Source organism: Thermobia domestica, chromosome 10 (genome assembly GCF_964235325.1).
Source record: "Thermobia domestica chromosome 10, izTheDome1.hap1.1, whole genome shotgun sequence".
Taxonomy (NCBI): domain Eukaryota; kingdom Metazoa; phylum Arthropoda; class Insecta; order Zygentoma; family Lepismatidae; genus Thermobia; species Thermobia domestica.
In genome coordinates, this window is record NC_137463.1 from 267,573,752 (window position 1) to 267,595,030 (window position 21,279).

General features: G+C 35.0%; 1 protein-coding gene across 1 annotated transcript in view; it reads left to right on the plus strand.

Moving 5' to 3' along the window:
• Window positions 1-8,068, plus strand: part of LOC145663202 (acyl-CoA Delta-9 desaturase-like) — a 66,268-nt gene extending 58,200 nt beyond the window's left edge. Inside the window, exons 5-6 of the mRNA XM_081729552.1 lie at window positions 2,993-3,178; window positions 5,245-8,068. Of these exons, the coding sequence (XP_081585678.1) occupies window positions 2,993-3,178; window positions 5,245-5,545 (487 nt within the window). The 3' untranslated portion in view covers window positions 5,546-8,068. The remainder of the gene's footprint in view (window positions 1-2,992; window positions 3,179-5,244) is intronic.
• The last annotated feature ends 13,211 nt before the right edge of the window (window positions 8,069-21,279 follow it).

Here is a 21,279-nt window from a genome sequence, read left to right on the forward strand (position 1 = left end):
AACGTATTGCTTACGTTTATATTTTTGACAATTTCGTACCCATGAAAGGGAACGAGGTGGATCACCCAAATTTATAGTAATATATATTAGGATCCTATAGCATTATACCAAATGTGTAAAATGGGCAATTTCCAAAATTTAAGGGGTGGGCCAAGGTACCCCTCCCAAATTTTTAAAGGGGTGCATTAATGTACCCATATCTTATGAAAGGGAATGGACCCCTGTATACGCCCATATAACCATATAGGATAATAACACCTCATCCAAGGGGATAAATTAGGTCAAAAACCCCCGAAATTTGAATATTTGGCAATTTTTTACCCATGAAAGGGAACGACATAGACCGCCAATACTGATAGAGGTACATACTAGGGTCCTAGGCTAGCACACCAAATTTTTAGATTTGGCAATTTCCAAAATTTAAGGGGGTGGTCCTATGTACCCCTGCCAAAATTTAGGGGATGGGCTAAGGTACCCCTGCCAAAATCTAGAGGGGGTGGTCCTAGGTACCCCTAGGTCATTGACCCCGGGCCAAGGTCATTGACCTTTGACCTATGACGTCACAAAGGTCGGGGTCAAAGTCCAAAACGCGATCAGGTGACGCAATTACTATTAATGTATGTTTATTTAAATTGCCAATACTTCTTAATTAATTAACACATAATTGTGTCAATAGCATTAATTTATACCTTGTGCCAATTCCCGCGTTGTTTGATGAGAATTCTCGGGAAGAAACTTCGGTTAGCGTTCATTCACAAAGTTTGTAGGTAGTATTCAAATTAGTACGTATGGAAACGAGAAAACCATTGTAGAAGAAAAAAGAACATAGACAGTATCAGCAATGGCATTGGTTCTATATGCATCACAAAAGGTTTTCGTTGCTGATGTTTTCATGTAATCTTTCGTTAAACTTGAAGAACAGAATGTGGCGGAAATATTGTAGTTTGTTTACTTGGTACTTTTTTTTTGCCAGGGGCGTCATTTGGGGTGGAGGGGGTAATTGATTCCCTCTGAGTAATATACGAATGAAAAAGAGTCTCTACTTATACCAGACGATTTTTCCCCTTCCCCTCATCCCAAACAAAACCGGAAATGACCCTACTGCCTCTACCACAAAATACACAAAATGTGTGCAGAAGTATTAAGAAATACAATAAGTTTTTACCAACCGGAAAAAAAAACTAAGCAATAACCATGAAGTAATAAATACAAAATCCTTAACAGCGCGGTGTTTGTAATTTGACGGAAATTCCCCTAATCTAGGGAAATTTTGTAGGTAAATTTAGGAAAAGGGATTTTTTTGATAAAACGTGAAAATCCAGGGAAATTCTCAAGCTGACTGATTGACCAATACAATGCTTAAAATTTTCTTTGTTCTTCAGAAATAAACCAACACAGTAGTAATAATTTCTGTGCGTGTGTGTGTGCGTGTTCAAAGTAGCATAATTTACATCCGTTGTTGACTGGATGATTTTTTTTTTTAATGGGGCACGGTGGCTCAGTGGTAGAGCGGTTGCCTCTAGTTTGTGGGGTCCCTGGTTCAATCAACGGCCAAGTAATTTTGAGGTGGACAACAGTGTTCGTGAGTTTTCTCCTGTTTCCTCCAGTATTATCATTCCACCAATTCTTCCATCATCACTCACTTGTTTTATATCATCTTCCTTAATTTAAGGGGCATAATCGTGCAACGTTAAACTGAGAAAAAGTCATTTTTGCAAAAAGGTTAAGCAAAAAGTAAACAAACAGAAGCAACAAGCAAATCAAAAAAAAAAAAAAAAACATGGTTGGCACTTAGTTTAATATAGCTGATTGTCACATAACTTTCGTCATAAGAATTGAACACTCAAATTAGAGAAAATTTGGTAAGAAAAGACAAAATTTTGACATTCGAGGGGAATTTTCTTAAGAAATAGCGTATTATTACCAAACTTGTAAACAAAACAGTACAAAGTTGTGAACCAATCCAATATTACAAACACGACAAATGTATTATTATTATTATTATTATTATTATTATTATTATTATTATTATTATTATTATTATTATTATTATTATTATTATTATTATTAGTCATAAATCATATGTATATTTGTATAATTTACTTGTAAGACCAAAACTAGAATTTGGTTCGGTTATATGGAACAGCATTTCTAAAACTTTGACAAACAAGGCAGAATCAGTGCATTTTATTCGACTTTTATGTTTTAAGATGAAAATAGGCTACTGTTCAAATAACTTTGAATATTGGAATGTTTATGGTGGTTTGAAGATACTACGAATAGAAAAAAAGATTTTGACAAAGTATGCATGCAAAAAAAAAAAAAAAAAAAAAAAAACTAGATAAAGTTTATATCAGTGAATACTGTTTACGAAACATAGGTTTTAAAGTATCGAATCATAGCATAAGAATAGCACAATTTTAGTTCCTCTGAATTCCAAATGCGATTTTTTTTTTAAAAAAGATTGACAGATTTCTTTAAGTACCTAAATTTAGACATACTGTATGAAGCAAGTTGAAAATTTTATGAGATAAGTGATATTTTTTTAAAGCAATAACTTTAACAACATTAAGCTAAAATGTAATTTTAAGACTGCTGTTCTTAGCTTTTACTTAGTTTAGATAGATACAAAGCTTGATAATTTTTACAGCGTTGACAAAGAATTATTTCTGCTTAAGTAACTTTCATCTACATTGTATTTTCTATGTATTAGTGCTCCTCTTTTTAGCTTTTTGTTCTAATTTATTATTATTATTACTGTTATCATTAGTAGTATTATTATTCCATCATAATGTAGTGCTCTGATAACCACACGCAAGTACTCTATTTTTGCCAACAAACTGTCCGCGGCATTGAATTATTATTATTATTATTATTATTATTATTATTATTATTATTATTATTATTATTATTATTATTATTATTATTATTATTATTATTATTATTATTATAGCTCTATTATTATTATTATTTGTATATTTGTGTTGTTTAGATTCTTCTTCATTATTGGAGCGACTTGGTGGATGGGTGTTCCAATCTTGTTCCCCTACTACATGTGGGACGAGGACCTCCTGGTGTGCATCATGGTTCCAGGATTTTTCCGCTACGTGGCTACCTTGAACATCGCCTTCTTTGTCAACAGTGCCGCTCATTTGTGGGGAAACAAACCTTACGACAAGTAAGATATCTCTTCTGTTCTTTCTGTATCAATTTTGTTTCTGTGTATTTTTACAAAGAGTTAAGCATATAATTTATTCAAATGGAAACCGCCTAGTAGAGTCATGTGGTCTGATCAGGACCTGAAGCGCTAGGTTAACATTTACACTACACGTACATGAGTTCGAGTCCTACCAAGGTAAAAATGAAAGGAAAGTTTTTATATTCATTACTTTTTTGAAAAATGGCTTTTTCGAAAACGAAAAATTTTTCGAAAACGAAAAACGTAAAACGAAAAATTTTTCGAAAAACGAAAAACGAAAAATTTTTTGAAAAGGAAAAACGCAAAACGAAAAATTTTTCGAAAAACGAAAAACGCACATTTTTTCGGAAAACGAAAAATTTTTCGAAAAAGCGAAAAACGAAAACTGAAATTTCCGAAAATCGAAAAACAGATTTTTCGAAAAAGGTTATCCCTAGTTTCCAGTTCTACTTCCAACAATTGTGCCTTGTAGACAACAAAAGCAGACAGATAATCAATGAAAGTGAATTATTGGAATGGGAATGTTGGAGAAAGCAAGACCTTGAGGACCTTTTGTATTCAATCTTTTCGTTCAGATTAAATAATATCTGTCGGAGATTAATCAAAGATTTAACTTGCACATACGGTTTGCCACTTTGTCTTCTGATCTTTTTATGAAACGCAACGTCCTGTTTTAATTGAATGCAAGACCAGTTAGGCATAATCTTTAAGAAGAAAAATACCTGAACTAATTGACTCCTGATTGAAGCCATCTTTAAACTAGCTATTAACAATTTATTTATTTTAAAGTCTCCTACTAATCCAAGGTATCCCTACTACTAATCCTAGTTTCATAGTAAACATCATGAACATAAAACCTAATTCTCGTGTGGAAATGATATTTCCGAAGACGTTTTCTTTTCTGCTTTTCGATTATCACAAACACGTTGCTGTGGTTATGTGTTACCAGGAAATTCGCTTATGTCTTGACTTCATGCTTTCCAAGGAGAACATATTATTTTCCATTTCAAGTGGGTTAATAGAAAGACAATTTCTTATAAAACTCCACTATGTTCACAGTCAACCACAAATCATTTAGGGATATCTTTTCAAGAAATCGTGTTGAGCTGTTATCGATCCACTGCTGACAGAAACTCTTCTAAACAGTCATCTTTTTGGACAATTCTTTTCCACGTCATTCCCCACGCCTTTCCTAGGTAATTTCTGTCTCTTGGTATCCAATCCAGTTAAAGATTGCTTTTCTCCATCAGTCATCATATCTGCTTACAAAATGTCTGGCCCACTACTACTTCATCCTTTTATTTTAGCTATAATGTCTCTCATTCCTGTCATCTTTCTAATTCATAAATATTTGAAATCAAAAGAGTAGAATATATATGCATCGTCAATTCAGTTGCGAACAGCGTTTTTTTCTTTACCTGTACCTAGGACAGAGATGCAGTATCTGCACATCAAATATTGAGGCTTCATTTGACAACAAAATTGATTTTCGACTACTCCACTGCTTGTTGTTATCTCTGAACCCAAATCAAAAGAAATATCTTTCTCTTTGCAATCTTTATGTGGACGTGAAAATGATGTTTATATGTGTTGCTATACATGGTTTGGAACAAGGGTGCACCCACAGGGGTCCAGCGTCCGAACACTCCAAAAGGTCGTAAGTCCACTAACATTTGTAGACTTTATTAACAGAACTATATTTGTTTAACAGAGAAGTGATTATTTGATTTCACATCTTCCTTTACTTATAAATATAACCTAGTTCTATCATTTTTATCTTGAAATATAGGTGGGAATAATGAACAATTACTTATCGTCTTTTAGGGTGTAGAATAAGACACGTTCAGCATTAGACCCCTCTCAGCAAATATTTCTGGGTGCACACCTAATTTGGAAATATTTATTTTCCACGTTGTCATGATACATGAACTCTTTGAAAACACAGAAAAAAGTCTCCTTAAGTGCTTACAAAATGTTTACAAATATTTTAGGCGTTAAAAATTTCTTTTGATTGTAAATAATTAGGTTTATCTTCTATTTTTTAGATATATCCAGCCTACAGAGAATATCTACGTATCTCTGGCGTCATGGGGCGAAGGGTGGCACAACTACCACCATGCGTTTCCCTGGGACTACAAGGCCGCCGAATTGGGTAATTACAGAGCCAACCTGACCACAGCATTCATCGACTTCTTCGCATGGCTCGGCTGGGCTTACGACCTCAAGACGGCATCTCCAGAAGTTGTTTGGAAGAAGGCGATGAGAACCGGCGATGGCAGTCACCCACTGAACCAAAAAGACGCTCTTTCCCAAAATGAGAAGAAAGAAGAAGTCCCTTGTCAGTGAACTTGTTGTGAACAAAGAGCAGTGCGACTGTTTTTAAAACAATGTTTCTAAAAAAAAATGCACAAATTGTGCCCATCAAGTACTATGAAGACTTCATGTAGATCGGAGTCTTGTAATTTATGGCTGTGGACTTGTGTTTCTAGTGCCGATGAAGGGAATCGATGTAGAAATACTTTGTTTCTAGGATCTATATCAGCAGATATCTAACTAGCTGGTTATCTATATCAATGTTACCAAATCTATATCGAAGTGACTCAACAAATGGTTACCTATCAAGAGCAGAATTCCCTTGTTTCAAAAGCACGTTGTGAGTTTACTGCGAAGCTCATTCTGAAGTTACCGTGAAGTGATATTTGCAAGTAATCACCCGATTACACCGTAAAAAATCTCGTGGGCAAATTTCCAAAAAGAAAGTGTGTCAATGTGTATGCCCGGGCGTGATGTAAATCATTTTACTTAGTTATAATGGTAAAACAAAATACAAGTCTCAGAGTAAACTATTATCATCTGAATACCTAGTAATGCATCAAATGTCTCGCTACCAAATGTTGTAGCTATACGAGCTGTGATCAAAAAATACGGTGAATAATTTTATTAGAAGCAAAGTAATAAGATTAAATGGAATTTGGTTTAATCTGCTTCAAAGTACTGTCCTTGGCTAGGAATGCACTTATCTCAACGTTGAACCCATGACTGGAAGCACATCTGGAAGGACGTTCAATTGTCTGTCATGGTCCTCTCAATGTCAGGAATGGTTTCAAAAAGTTTTATTTCAGCAGGTTTTAATTTTTGAGAAGAGCCAGAAGTTACATGGTGCTATATCTGGAGAGCAGAACGAATCTGGACAGACAGGAATATATTTTCGGCCAAAAACTCGCGGATCAAAAGCAAGGCGGGGCAGGGTGCGTCTTCGTGGTGAAGAACGAACCCATTTGCCCATTTAATCGGCAGTTAAAATGTTTTTCAGGGACCCATACGAGATGTTTAGTTCTTCGGAAAGCTGCGGAATAGTCGTTCGCCTGCATGAACAAATCATTTGTACCAGTTTCTGCCCGTTTTCATCTGTTTCTGACGTCATCTGCTATTGTTTTCTCGATCGCTGCTTGTTTCCAACGGACTCCCTGCCGCTTTTGAATCGCTCATACGAGTTGTAAACAGTCTTTAATGCCACTGCTTCATCACCATACACTAATTTTGACATTTCGTGAGCTTCTTTGGCCTTTTTTTGCAGTTTGGAACAAAACTTAATATTGGCGAGCTACAGACACTGTTAACACGTCCTCACTCTTCTGTCTCTGAAAGCCAACTAACATGTCACAAATCTTTCAAACTCGACATTGACTGTATCAAAAGTTTATGCTACTGGGCTTACTAGTTAGAAATGAATACAACATTGGTAGATGGCACTGTGCAACTACATTCACCCTAGTTTTTGATCATACCTTGTATATACATTAAATAATAACATGTTTAAATAAACAAGAAACTACTAATCTCAGGCAATTTTTCCCCCTAAGCAAATAGCTTATTACGCCCTTCACTTAAAAACAGACATGTTTGCATATTTACCCCTCAAAATATTTATATTCTATAATGTTTGTATATCATTTCTGTACCATGAATATATGCCTGAATAGGTGCTATATTATGTACGTTTCCGGATGGTACTAGCAATCATGAAATCCCATTATGGAACGTGCATGTTTTTTTTTTTTTTTGTGTGTGTGTGTGTTTTTGCTACAGTAAATAGTTAACAGAAATATACAATGTAAAAGAATATTATATCCTATTTATGTGAATCATTTATATGAAATTATTTAAAATTAAAATTTTGTTGATAGAAAGAATTTACTGTTTTTTTTTTTTAGTAAATTTGTAAGAAAACATCACATTTTAAAAATCATCCCAAAAATTGCATATTAATTCACAAACTGAAGGCCAAAATATTTTTATGTATGAATTTTGTATTTTCAAATAGAATTTTCTTTTCAGTATAGATAATCGAATCCTGGTTATTGTAATGTCCGTATTTTAAAAATACTTCTGTTGCACACTTTTTTCTGTAAATGAAGTACTAAGTTGGAATAGACTTACAAAGCAACTGCCCATAGACTAGGGGAGAAATAAACCTTAGTCCATTGATTACTGATCATAGCTCAGGATTACAATATCCTTCGTAAGGAGACCAGAGTCCGTTTCCTTATCAATCCTTTAATGAGTTTGATGTTTCCTCCAACATCGTAACATATAGCTGAAGCAACAAATTGATAGAAAAATAAAATTAAGGACTTGGCGTATATTTGGATCACTCTCTGGAATAAAATATTATTTTGAATTGGGTATAATTTGTTTATAGTGTAGACATGTCCGAAAAGAATAACTCAGTGTAAGAGGATCTTAATGTAAGTTAAACGTAATGTAATACCATGAACTTTTTGTAATATTATGATTTTTTTTTTCATTTCGTACATGAAATCGTGCAATAAACAATTAAATTAGAAGATTAGTTTCCTTTTAACAATAGAATTTGTTCAACCATTGTAGTCCACTATGAAGTTCCAAGATAATAAATGGCTATCAATCAAAGAAATCCCAAAATTTATCCTGAACAATAATCTTCCAAATGCGAGCAATTTCTTGGCTATATTGTAAACTTCTGCTTATAATGCAGGTAGGTAAAGAAAATCACACATACGGTAATCGTTTTCTCCTGCTGCCAATTTTTATTATAAAATTTCCTGTTATAAATAATATAACATTGTATCACTATAAAAAGCATAAATTTCTTTAATAACTGTGATAAACAGAGCCCGGATCTTGTTAACCTAAAATTTTCTAGAAACTGACCTATAAAATGACACTAAAATTCCTGTAAAATGACCCTAAAATTCACAAAAACTAACCTTAAAACTTGCGATTTTTAAAACGTTTATTTCGTTAAACATTGACATTTTTTAAAATATGCATTGTATTTCAATTAACGTTTCTCACTCATATTCAAAAAGTTTTGTTTAAGTTAGTTGCACTCCATTGATCATTTATGTTCATCGATCAGTCCATTGTACGGCATTGTACGTACTGAAAGCGTCAATTCACTCCCGAGTTGAAACTAGGAAGCACTCTTAGACAATAAAAGTTCGCAAGTGTAGACTACATGAGAAAAATAGATAAAAACCCTGTTTAAAATCTTAGTACGTCTTCTAATTCGTTTTCAGTTATTCACGTGATCACATCCTTTGTGGTCAACAACCCAAAACTCTCTGTTTGGCCACCTACCTACCCCACCTTTCGTTAACCAGCTACAGCTTAGTTTTCATTAGCTTGTTAAGAATGCAGTTTTTCCACCCCAATAGTCAGGAAGCATGAAGCGAGATTATTTAACTTCGTCTTTTTCACATCCGTAAACAGTGTTCATTTTAAGATTTCCTTATATCGAAGAAAAAGAATAAAAATACCATAAGTGACCTAAAAGTTACCTTAAAATATTAAAAAATGACCTAAAACTTCAAAACGGCAAAAAGTGACCAAAAGTTGACCCTAAAAAACGTATTTTTAGAGCCTAGAGTTGATGGATAACGTTTTTATTTGAACTTGCCTTGTCCTATGCATAACAGAAACAAGTTGACTTGTCCACAAGATCCGGGTCCTATGTGTTCTAAGGCCTAGGCAACTTAAGGAAGGATCCACACAGAGATCCAAAATTAAATGGGGTGTATTTAGGATTCTCAATGCTCCACGCAAGCTGAGAGAGGGTAGATAACCATAAAGCTCCATGCAAGTTGGGTGGCTGAAGTTAGAAATTCCGCAATGATCCAGGTAAGCAGAGTGGAGTAGATAAGAGGTCTTAGAGCTCCAGGCAAGCTAGAAGGCTTGGGTAAGGTACCTATCAAAGCTCTAGGCAAGCTGAGAGAGTGGAGTTGAACAGCCAAAGACTGATACCAGATGTGGACTGGTTTTATAGTTGCTTCAAATTGGTGGTGGCACTGATGATCCTTCTACGTCACATGACTAGTTGCGTCACTGGTGTTCCTGTAGTGTGCCATTGGAGTAGTTTGTAGTGGGACGCTGCTTTTACAAGTATGTGTTGATTGTTTATAAACAGAGCCATGTGTGGGATATTACAATATGGCTAGCGTGTGTATCTTCGGAGTGGGACATTCGGGTTCGAATCCCGGCAGGAGCTAATGTGGCTCAAATCTCATGTTAAACCGTAGGTCTACGTCTCATATAGCCTCGGTGCTGAACTGGACGCTAACTTCTAACCCAGCTTTATGAAATTAATGCTTTCCAATAATGACACATCAAAAAAATAAAATTAACTAGGGATGATCAATTTCAATATCACAAAGAGAAAAACGTAATAAAGGGTATCATCTATATATATATCTCAAAATAAATATATAAAAATAGCAATTCAGATGACAAAAAATTAAACCTAAAGATCTATCCTAGATAATTGAATAGAATCATATAATAAGGAACCTATTCAATAGTTTTTCAAAGAAACTTTCGAAGAAGAAAAGATTTAAGTGACCAGGATTAAGTACACACCAAAGAAAGTAAACTTAGTCATAACGTAATGATGAGAAGAGAAAGATTTACAGTGTTTCGTTATTTAATTATTAACTTTACACACTTCTTTATGTTGAAAAAAAAAGCTTTATCATATCTAGGATAAGAACTCTTAGCCACGAAATCAAGTGCAGCGAATTTGTAATTGAAAATACTATTATTATTAAAAAGAAAAACGTTTCCAGAGTCCCTTACGACACGAGCGAACTCAACACATTTCAGAATTGAATCTGCATAAATAGAGATAAAAGTGACTGTTTGTGATCTAATAACTCTTGAATCACCCGACCGATCTCAATCAAATTTTCAATATAGATGAGGTTTCAGCCTGGGATGGGTTTTATTATTTCAATTTGGTGGTGTAACTTAGATGACCGATATTAGTGTCGAATCCACAGTTTTCGGGATTGCTGAGATAACAGTGACACTTCCGATGCCGCTTCAGTAATAGTAAAAAAGTGACTCACTAACGGAACATATCACTAATTTTTCTTATTTTAACCCAACGAAACGGTATTTGACAATAGTATTTACTAAATATAACAGAAACATAGGTATTTTGTGCAAACCCTTTATACGCCTGATTAATAGACAACGTTCACACATGAGAGTTTGTAGGTTGTCTAATCTGAAGGGGATAAAAATGAATCCTATTTATAATAAAAAAAATCTCAGTCTGTGACTAACGCAAATATGCAAACAGCAAAGCATTTTAGAGTTACGGGTTGCATAAAAATATCTAGACAAAAATATCTATATACAGTATATTCTATATGAACTTAAGACGAATCGGTCTGTCAGTCACGCTAATTTATAATAGTTCTTCCAGACTAACAATTGTCGCTATTTGCGGCTGCTTCCAGGCACGTAGCCAAGGGGTGGGTCCGGGGTGTCCTTTGGATCTAGTAATGAAAAATATTAAGGAAGGATGAAACAAAAAGAAACGAGAAAAAGATGAATCAGTGTTAAAAATATAAAGCTACAGCAAGCGTTTGGTTACTCTTTCTTATGAGGGGTTTTGTGGGGAGGAAACGGGCGGGAGGGGTTAAGTTAAAAATGGATATTATTGTAACGAAGCATTCCGAATTCCAGCTATCTCCATGCTAATGCTACGGACTACAAATGACGATATATAAGCCGATTCGATAAGAGAGAGCCTCAGGTAGAACTTAAGAATTGCCCAGAATCACCAATAATTTGAGACATTTTGAATTTTGGGGCAACAGTAATCCATTTTATAGAATGTCTTTACTGCCGAAAGAGATCTCGTTGCTATACTTACTAACATATCCTCATTTTATTCTTCTCACAAACCAATATGGGTATGTTGCCAGTAAAATAGTTTAGATTGATCTATCCCCTGGTCTGTACGCACAGTATTTCATGTCACCCCCCCCCCCAATTAAGAAATCCTGGCTAAACGAACGAATATATGTTACCATTAAAATAATTTAGAATGATCGAGCCCTGGTGTGATAACTACAGTAATTCTTCACGGACCCCCCCTATTGCGAAATCCTGGCTACGTGCCTGCTGCTTCCTACCTAATGCCAAGAGACGTCGCTATCCTGGAGAAGAACTGAAAGCCTTGGGGCAAAAAGTAATTACAGTAACATAGAAACATGTCTAAGTCGTTTCACACAAAATGTTGAGATTTTGTATTTAGTATATATGCTTTTGGTTGCTTACCTAGAGGTAATTATTTCAGAAGGAAGAACTGTATATAAGAATAGGGCATCGTAAATGCAAAACATGGCCATCTAGAAGCTTTCGCTTCGTCATGAAAACAGCTAAAGTAGCAATGTGAAGATTGAGAGAGGTATTTTAAAATGCTATTGCCAATACAAGTTAATGGTTTTAAAAACCTTAGTAGCACAGTGGCAGAGTGCTTACCTCTGGTGCGTGAGGTTCTTGGTACGCCCCCCGGCAAAGTAAGTTTGCAGTGGACAACATCGTGCTCATAGGTTTTCTTGCGGTTCTTCCGTTTCCTCTCACTTTCTCATTCCACGAATTCTTCCATCACCATCATCGTCTCCCTTAGCCTGAGGGGCACAATCGTGGGACGTTAAACTGAAAAATTTCAAAGATTTCATTTCATTTCATTTTCATTTTTGTCATAAAATTCCCCCCCAAAAGTAGTTTATTGATAGGGGTGTTGTTCGCATGATTTTACCAAAAATTGAAGTCATAAAAAATACTTCGTTAACAAAATCAACTAATTTGTATAAGGCATTTCTAGAAACAACATAGGAAGTATAATTAACTGATGAGTTGAACTGTTTTTAGGTGGGTTTTTTTTTTCAATGAAATTTCTACTTTAGTGTCACATGTTAAGAAAGACGGTGAAGATGATAATGTATGAAATAGTGGAAGGAAACAGGAGAACTGCGAGAAAACCCGCGGACACATTTTGTCTAACATATACTCCTCTTGGCGAGAGCTGAGATCGGACCAGGGGCCCCATACACCGGAGGTGAACATTCTACCAGTAACACACCGCGGCGTAGATTGTTTTTTTTTTTATATAGATGATTTAGAATTACTATGTTCTTAATTTCCTTAAAATATTATGTAATCCATACTTTGTAAAAAGATAACCAAAAAAAAAAAATACTGGTGGTATTAAGGATTGCTTTGAAATGTTTTTTTTTTTTTTCATATTTCATCAGAAAATATACATCACGGTATAAATAATTTCTCCTTTCAGAAAACGGTGGTTCAATGGTAGAATATTCACTTGTGGTGCGATAGGTATATGCTTCGATCCCAGGTTAAGTGAATTAGTGGTTAACATTATTATGTCCGTTGGTTTTCTCGATGTTCACTTGATTTTTTCCCGCATTCTCATTCCACTTATTCATTTACAATCATTCAGTGTCATTAATAATCCGCCTTCATGGGCCTACAAGGGAAAAATTATGGAACATAAAATTTAAATATTTCATGATCTTCAGAAAAAAATAAATAAATGAACACAGTGCAGTCAGATGACTACACAGTACTTTCCAATGTAATGTATAGTTCTTTCGCTAGATGGCGATACTGGGTAAGCAGGGAGCAAATTGTATTGTGGGATATCTCCGACCTCTGGCGGACTAACTCGGTACTCCGTGTTGCAAGCCCTACATGGTGAAGCAAATTTGATGTCCATGTGTCTTCTCTTCTGTCGGTCCATATGTGCAGATATATTTCGTCTATACAAGCGGTTAGCAAATAATTTTAGGTGGAGTCCGGATACTCTTGAAAATTTTCATCGATGTCCAAAAAAGAAAAAAAAAACTAGTATTTTTTTAATTTTAATTTTCACTCACAAAATAATATGAAATACAATAGATAGACATAATTACATTCAAAAAACAATGGGAGAAATTACATTTGCGGTCTTGAGCTACTTTTTTAAAGTTAGATTCACGCGGGGAGCACCTTATGTAAATTAGGGATGGCCAAAAATTTTCGGATCCGGATGTCCCGGATCTTGTCGAAATTCGGATCTCGGATCTGGGTCCGAATCTCGGATCTGGATCCGAAATTCGAATCTCAGATCTTGATTCGTATCCAAACCTATATCTGAAATTGTGATGATAAAATTGAATATCTAAAATTAGTCAAAAGTTTTTTCGGATTCACTAATATAGTAGGTTGCTGTGCTTTTAAATGTTTCCATAACAGGTTTGTGTTACCTTTGTTCTTTATTTTATTTTAACCATGCAATATCTACATCTTGCACTTTCTGTCGAAGTCTCTTTAGTAAAATGTTTCCAAGTGTGACTTCTTCCCATTTCAGAGTATACTGAATTGTCTGAAAACTGATGTAGATGGTAACAAACTCTTCTTCGAAACTTAATGTTAGCTTCACATTGAAAATATTTATTTTATTCTTAGAAAATAAACTTTCTTATTTTCTCATATACAAATGAAATATCTTTTAGATAAGACACTTCTAATCGCAGGAATACTAAACAAAACAAACTCTTTATTAATAGTAGTTTCTGACTCACTAGAGTCCAACCCTCAACAAATGTAATAATGAATATCTTTTACTTCGAAGGTACAGTATATACAACAAAAAATACAGACTGGTTGGCGTGGACCAACAGTAGATTTTTAATTAAACACACGAGAATTTCAGGAGAGCGATATGTTGTGTTCGTTGTATGACTTTATTACCTAACTTACGGCTTGCCCTCCTGAGGTTGGGAGTTTGTTGAATGAGTAAATATAAAAGAGATTTCTGTTATTTTTTCTTCGCCCTCCAGGTTTCTTTAATCATACATTGCAGGACGTAACCAAAACATATCCATACATCGTATCAGTGAAGCGTTTTGTGTTTGGTATATTAAAGTGTTCAAAAATATTTAACATATTCGCATTTGTTCATGTGATCATAGGTTCAATTCTCGGTGGGAACATACATGAGAAAATTGAAAGCTGAAACAATATGAAAATAGTGTTTACAAGTCAGGAAATTGATATTAAAACTTTAGCTATCTATTGGGACTGTAAGGCTATAGTTAAATTAACCCACACGTTTCGTGAAGATATATTAAGTCGTTATTGTTTATTTACTATAAGCTACCAGATACATCCTCAGAGGCCACTTTACACTGTAGTAATCAACAGATGAAAACTTTGGAAAAGGAATGAAAGGAAGGTCTCCAGAGCCTTAGATCAAGGTACTAACCTAGCATTTGCCCAGTATAACTGAGGAACAACCCTGGAAAATCCCCGGTATTATCCAATTGCGAAGCAAGAATCCTAACGAGTAGTCTGAGCTCGCTCCGTATTATTATTATTATTTAATTAAAGTAATGTCTTAAAATTAGTGCAAATTAAACCCTACTTTCTTTATTGCTGATGTTATAGTTAATAAGCCTACATGAGACATCAGTCCCCCATCAAGAAAGAATACCAGAACTGGAATTCAGGAAGCGGGGGTGAAGAGATTAATGAGGATGAGGAAACTATGTACGATGCAAAAACTGAGTAATTATGGCTTCGTCACAGATATATTCACTTACATACGTCAATTAATATTTCTCTGATACAGGGCACTCGTACTTTCTATAGTGGCAGGAAAATGGGCCGCTTTTGTAAACGAACACACTAAGCACGTGCGTATAGGTGCAATGTCCGTGCAAAGAAACATAGATAAAACTAGAAAAAAAATAGGGAAAGCGAGGGGAAAATGATAAACCGCCCTTCAACTTAAAAAAAAAAAAAAAAAGAAAACTTAAAATAACTAAACTTAGAGCTACGAAAGACGCGAGGCGAATTTTATTGAAAAGATTGTTTTTCCTTAGTGATTAGTTGTGCTAACTATGAACATGAATTAAAAAGAAAACAAGTAGCTAGCTCTGAATTTCGCAAACTGGTTGAAAAGAAAATATTGGATAAAATTTAATAATAAAGAAGGCATTTATGATAATTAAAACAAACTAAATTCTTGGCACGACAGTCCTTTGGTTCCTACCAGCGGGCTTACGTTCAAAGTGGGAATGTGTAGTCAACGCATCGACACCCAAAGTCCCTAATGCCGGATTTCTAGACTGGAGTCCGCCACCTCTTACTTAAGATAACTCCCCAATTGTCCTCACGATCCTGGGTCAACATCGAAATTGTTGAGTGCCTCTCCGGAAATTGAACCCATGACCACAGGCACCGAAGGCACTCGCTAACCACTGTTTTTTTATATATAAAAAGGTAACAGCTTTGTATCAGATTATTTAACCTGTTGAACGCTTTGCACGGATTACACGGTAACCATTATGACACCACACAGACATAGAAGTAAACGAGGACAGTTAAAAACGCTTATGTCCGAAGCGGGATTTGAATCCAAGACATTCACAGCAAACGATCCACAGCCTAGTAGTAGGCCCCCCCGTATGCCCGAATGACTCATCCTCACTCTCTTTTACGACCAGGGTGAAAGGTCAATGACCTGGCCCAGGGTCATTGACCTAGGGGTACTTAGGACCACCCCCTCTAAATTTTGGCAGGGGTACCTTGGCCCATCCCCTAAATTTTGGCAGGGGTACATAGGACCACCCCCCTTAAATTTTGGAAATTGCCAAATCTAAAAATTTGGTATGGTAGCCTAGGACCATAGTATGTACCCCTATTAGTATTGGGTGTTTATGTCGTTCCCTTTCATGGGTAAAAAATTGCCAAAAATTCAAATTTCGGGGGTTTTTGACCTAATTTATCCCCTTTGATGAGGTATTATTACCCTATATAGTTATATGGACGTATACAGGGGTCCATTCCCTTTCATAAGACATGGGTATATTAATGCACCCCTTGAAAAATTTGGGAGGGGTACCTTGGCCCACCCCTTAAATTTTGGAAATTGCCCAATTTAAACATTGGGTATTATAGTACAGGACCCTAATATCTATTATGATAAATTTGGACGGTCCACCTTGTTTCCTTCTAGGGGTACAAAATTGCCAAAAAATATAAACGTAAGCAATACGTTATACCACGTGTTTGGTTTTCGACCTAATTTATCTCCTTGGATGAGGTCCTATTACCTTATATAGTTATATGGTCATGTATAGTGGTCCATTATCTATCATAAGACATGGGTACATTGGTGCACCCCTTGAAAAATTTGGGAAGAGTACCTTGGCCCACCCCTTAAATTTTGGAAATTGCCAAATCTAAAAATTTGGTGTGGTAGCCTAGGACCATAGTATGTACCTCTATCAGTATTGGGTGTCTATGTCGTTCCCTTTCATGGGTAAAAAATTGCCAAAAATTCAAATTTCGGGGGTTTTTGACGTAATTTATCACCTTTGATGAGGTGTTATTACCCTATATAGTTATATGAGCGTATACAGGAGTCTATTATCTTTCATAAGATATGGGTACATTGGTGCACCCCTTTAAAAATTTGGGAGGGGTACCTTGGCCCACCCCTTAAATTTTAGAAATTGCCCAATTTAAACATTGGGTATTATAGTACAGGACCCTAATATGTATTATGATAAATTTAGATGGTCCACCTCGTTCCCTTTTAGGGGTACAAAATTGCCAAAATATAAACGTAAGCAATACGTAGTACCACGTGTTTGGATTTTGGTCGATTTTATCCCCGTTGATGAGGTCCTATTACCTTATATGGTTATATGGGCGTATACAGGTGTCCATTACCTTTCATAAGACATGGGTACATTAATGCACCCCTTGAAAAATTTGGGAGGGGTACTTTGGCCCACCCCTTAAATTTTGGAAATTGACCAATTTAAACATTGGGTATTATAGTACCGGATCCTAACATGTATTATGATAAATTTGGATGGTCCACCTCGTTTCCTTCTAGGGGTACAAAATTGTCAAAATATAAACGTAAGCAATACGTTGTACCACGTGTTTGGTCTTTTGGCCCAATTTATCCTCTTGGATGAGGTTCTATTACCTTATATGGTTATATGGTTATGTATAGGGGTCTATTCCCTATCATAAGACATAGGTACATTTGTGCACTCCTTTAAAAATTTGGGAGGGGTACTTTGGCCCACCCCTTAAATTTTAGAAATTGCTCATTTTATATATTTGGTATTATAGTACTGGACCCTAACATGTATTATGATAAAATTTGGGTGGTCCACCTCGTTCCCTTTTAGGGGTACAAAATTGCCAAAATATAAACGTAAGCAATACGTTGTACCACGTGTTTGGTCTTTTGGCCCAATTTATCCTCTTGGATGAGGTTCTATTACCTTATATGGTTTTATGGTTATGTATAGGGGTCTATTCCCTATCATAAGACATAGGTACATTTGTGCACTCCTTTAAAAATTTGGGAGGGGTACTTTGGCCCACCCCTTTAATTTTGGAAATTGCCCCTTTTACATGTTTGGTATTATAGTATAGAACCCTAATATATATATATATATATTACTATAAATTTGGGTGGTTCACCACGTTTCCTTTGATGGGTACGAAATTGCCAAATTTTAGTACAACCACGTGTTTGGTTTCGGCTCAATTTATCCCCTTGGATGAGGTCCTATTACCTTATATGGTTATATGATCATGTATAGGGGTCCATTCCATATCCCCTTAAATTTTGGAAATTTCCAATTTAAGCATTCGGTATCATAGTACATGACCTCAACATGTATCATGATAAATTTGGGTGGTCCATCTTGTTCCCTTTCATGGGTAAAAATTATTAAAATATAAACATAAGCAATATGTTGTACCATGCGTTTGGTTTTTGGCCCAATTTCTTCCCTTTGATGGGGTTCTATTACCTTATATTGTTATATGGTCATGTATATGGGTTCATTTCCTATCATAAGACATGGGTACATTGACGCACCCCTTGAAAAATTTGGGAGGGGTATCTTGGCTCATCCACTCGGTTTTAGAAATTGTATTAATATAAGCATTTGGTATCATAGTACAGGACTTCAATATGTACCACTATAAATTTGGATGGTCCACATCGTTCCCTTTCATGGGTAAAGAACTACCAAAAATCGAATTTCGGAGGTTATTGACACCTATTTAGCACGTTATATGGTTTATTACCTTTATATGTTTATGTTCCCTTTTAAATTTGGGAATTATCAAATAACAAAATTCGGTAAACGTTTTCTAGGACCCGTTGGTATTCCTCTTATGGCCAAATATTCAAAATTTAAATGTTATTGACCGGCTTTATTATTGAATAAGTACAGGATTTATTACTTTTTTCATAAGACACAGGTGTATTTGTGTACCAATCTTAAATTTTGGGAGGGGGTACATTTCTTATTGTCATATCAATAATTGGTAATTGTTCTTTGGGTAAATCATTGTGATCACGTGATCAGTTATTGACCTATGATGGGATTAGGAGTCCAGGACATTGGTACATTGAAACTTTGTAGGATAATTTGAGAATGCGTCATTGGTATTGATTATTACAGCCAAATATAAACGTAAGCAAGACGTTGTACCACGTGATTGACCTTGAGTTTTAGAAATCTGATAGCTAACCTTATTGAAACTTATGACTCATAGTCTTAAGGGAATACATGCTACAACACTGGCAAAGTTATTGTTGATGCAATTTGATTGGCTGATCACTATCTTTCCTGCAATCTGATTGGCTGATCACTATCTTTCGTGCAATCTGATTGGTTGATGAGTTTCAAATCTTTGCTGAATTCAGTTTTGTTTTAACATTTAAAAAGTTTTTGAATTTTTTGTTTGAAACTTTGGTTTGACATTTTTTCGTGTGATATTTTTAGTTTAAAAATTTTTGTTTCGAAAGTTTTGTTTGAAAATTTTGTTTCAAAATTTTGTTTGAAACTTTTCGTTTGAAATTTTTGTTTGAAAAAATTTTTGTTTGAAATTTTTGTTTCAAAATTTTGTTTGAATTTTTTTTTGCTTGAAACATTTTGTTTGAAAATTCTTGCTTTCAAATTTTTTGTTTTAATTTTTTGTTTCAGAATTTTGTTTGAAATTTTTTTTGACAACTTTTGTTTCAAAATTTTTTGTTTAAAATTTTTTTGTTTGAAATTTTTTTCGTTTCAAAATTTTGTTTAAAATTTTTTGTTTGAAATTTTTCGTTTCCAAATTTTTTTTGTTTAAATTTGTTTAAGTTTGTGCACTCATTAGTGAAGAACCGAAACTGCTTAAAAGAAAATTTGGTTTGAAATTTTTTCGTTTAAAAAATTTTGTTTCAAAATTTTGGTTTGACATTTTTAAAAGTTTGTGCGCTTATTAGTAAAGAACCGGAACTGTTTAGAACAAAAACCTTTGTCAATATTTGTTTTCATGATGCAATAGTACACGTCAGAACATGTGGTTTGTTCTTGAAATGAAAAAACACAATTCATTGAAATGGATCATTTTATTACACTCCACATACATCCATACCAGATAGTGGTTCTGGATATTGTCGATACAATGTATTTTGAACTTCTTGCACTAGTTTGTCTTTAGCATATAATTTTAATTCCAATTGAAGTCTTTTAAGGTCTAATGCAATATCAATTGGTGGAAATTCAATGTCCATTTGATCACAAATAAACTGTTTATCAATACAGGTATGCACCCACGAACGATGTTGACAACCATCACAATATCTAGATACATGTTGTACAATATGCATAACACATTTTTCAAAATAGTACTTTTTCAGGAATATACTAGTTTTGTTGCACACTTCCACTGCATGTTTCACACACTGAAATACGCTGATGAATTTGTTCCATTCAGTTTGTGTTAGATACACCATGTTGCGAGGGACATGAAATGTACTCTTCTTACGTAACAGCACCATCTTCTCTTCGAGGACTGTACGCAGCACCACTTCATGATTTGAGCCTAATGATTTGACTATGGTCACATTTAGCTCATCATGAAAATAATCGTTCATTTGGTCGATTCGTGAACATAAAATTTGCCATTCTTCACAGGTCAGTTGTACACCAAATTGTTCTGCTTTGCCCAATCGAATCACAGGTTCAAATGTTCTAGCACTGATACCAATCATCACATGTTTTGTTTGAAATATATTTATTGGATAATAGCTTGCGAAGATGAATTCTTTATCGTTAGAAGTACACATCTTTCCTCCTGAAAAGCACTTGCTCAAATGATTTCGTGGGATGACACTGTATTGGTTGATTTATAGTTATTGCTGACGTCATTGGTAAGGAATGTGCTGATTCATGATTTCATCACAGTTGCTGACGTCATGCCGACCAACCAAATTCATACAACTATGTCTGACGTGCTGATTCATGATTTCGTCACAATGGCTGACGAATCCGGCTGTGTACTAAATTCAAACTGATGACTTCGACCCAAGAGTCTTTTATAGCATAAAGATACAGATCCAGTATTTAAGAAACGCAGCAGTTCTTCTTGTTTTGATGCCTCCATGGGTAAATATCTTGCTGGTAAAATTATATTCTTATCATTTTCAAGCTTCACTACGATTCTTAATCCAAACTCTGTAGGGATCATTTGGCTAGCTAAGATTCTATAAGGTACATTCTGTTGTAAATCAGTAATCTTGGTAAATGATTTCATCACATCACGTGTGTTTAGAAACTGCAGACAAGTAGCCATGATGACGTTATCATGAATACTAACTCGAACGATGATGCAAAACTGATGACGTTGCGTTATCATGTTCTGACGTGTACTATTGCACC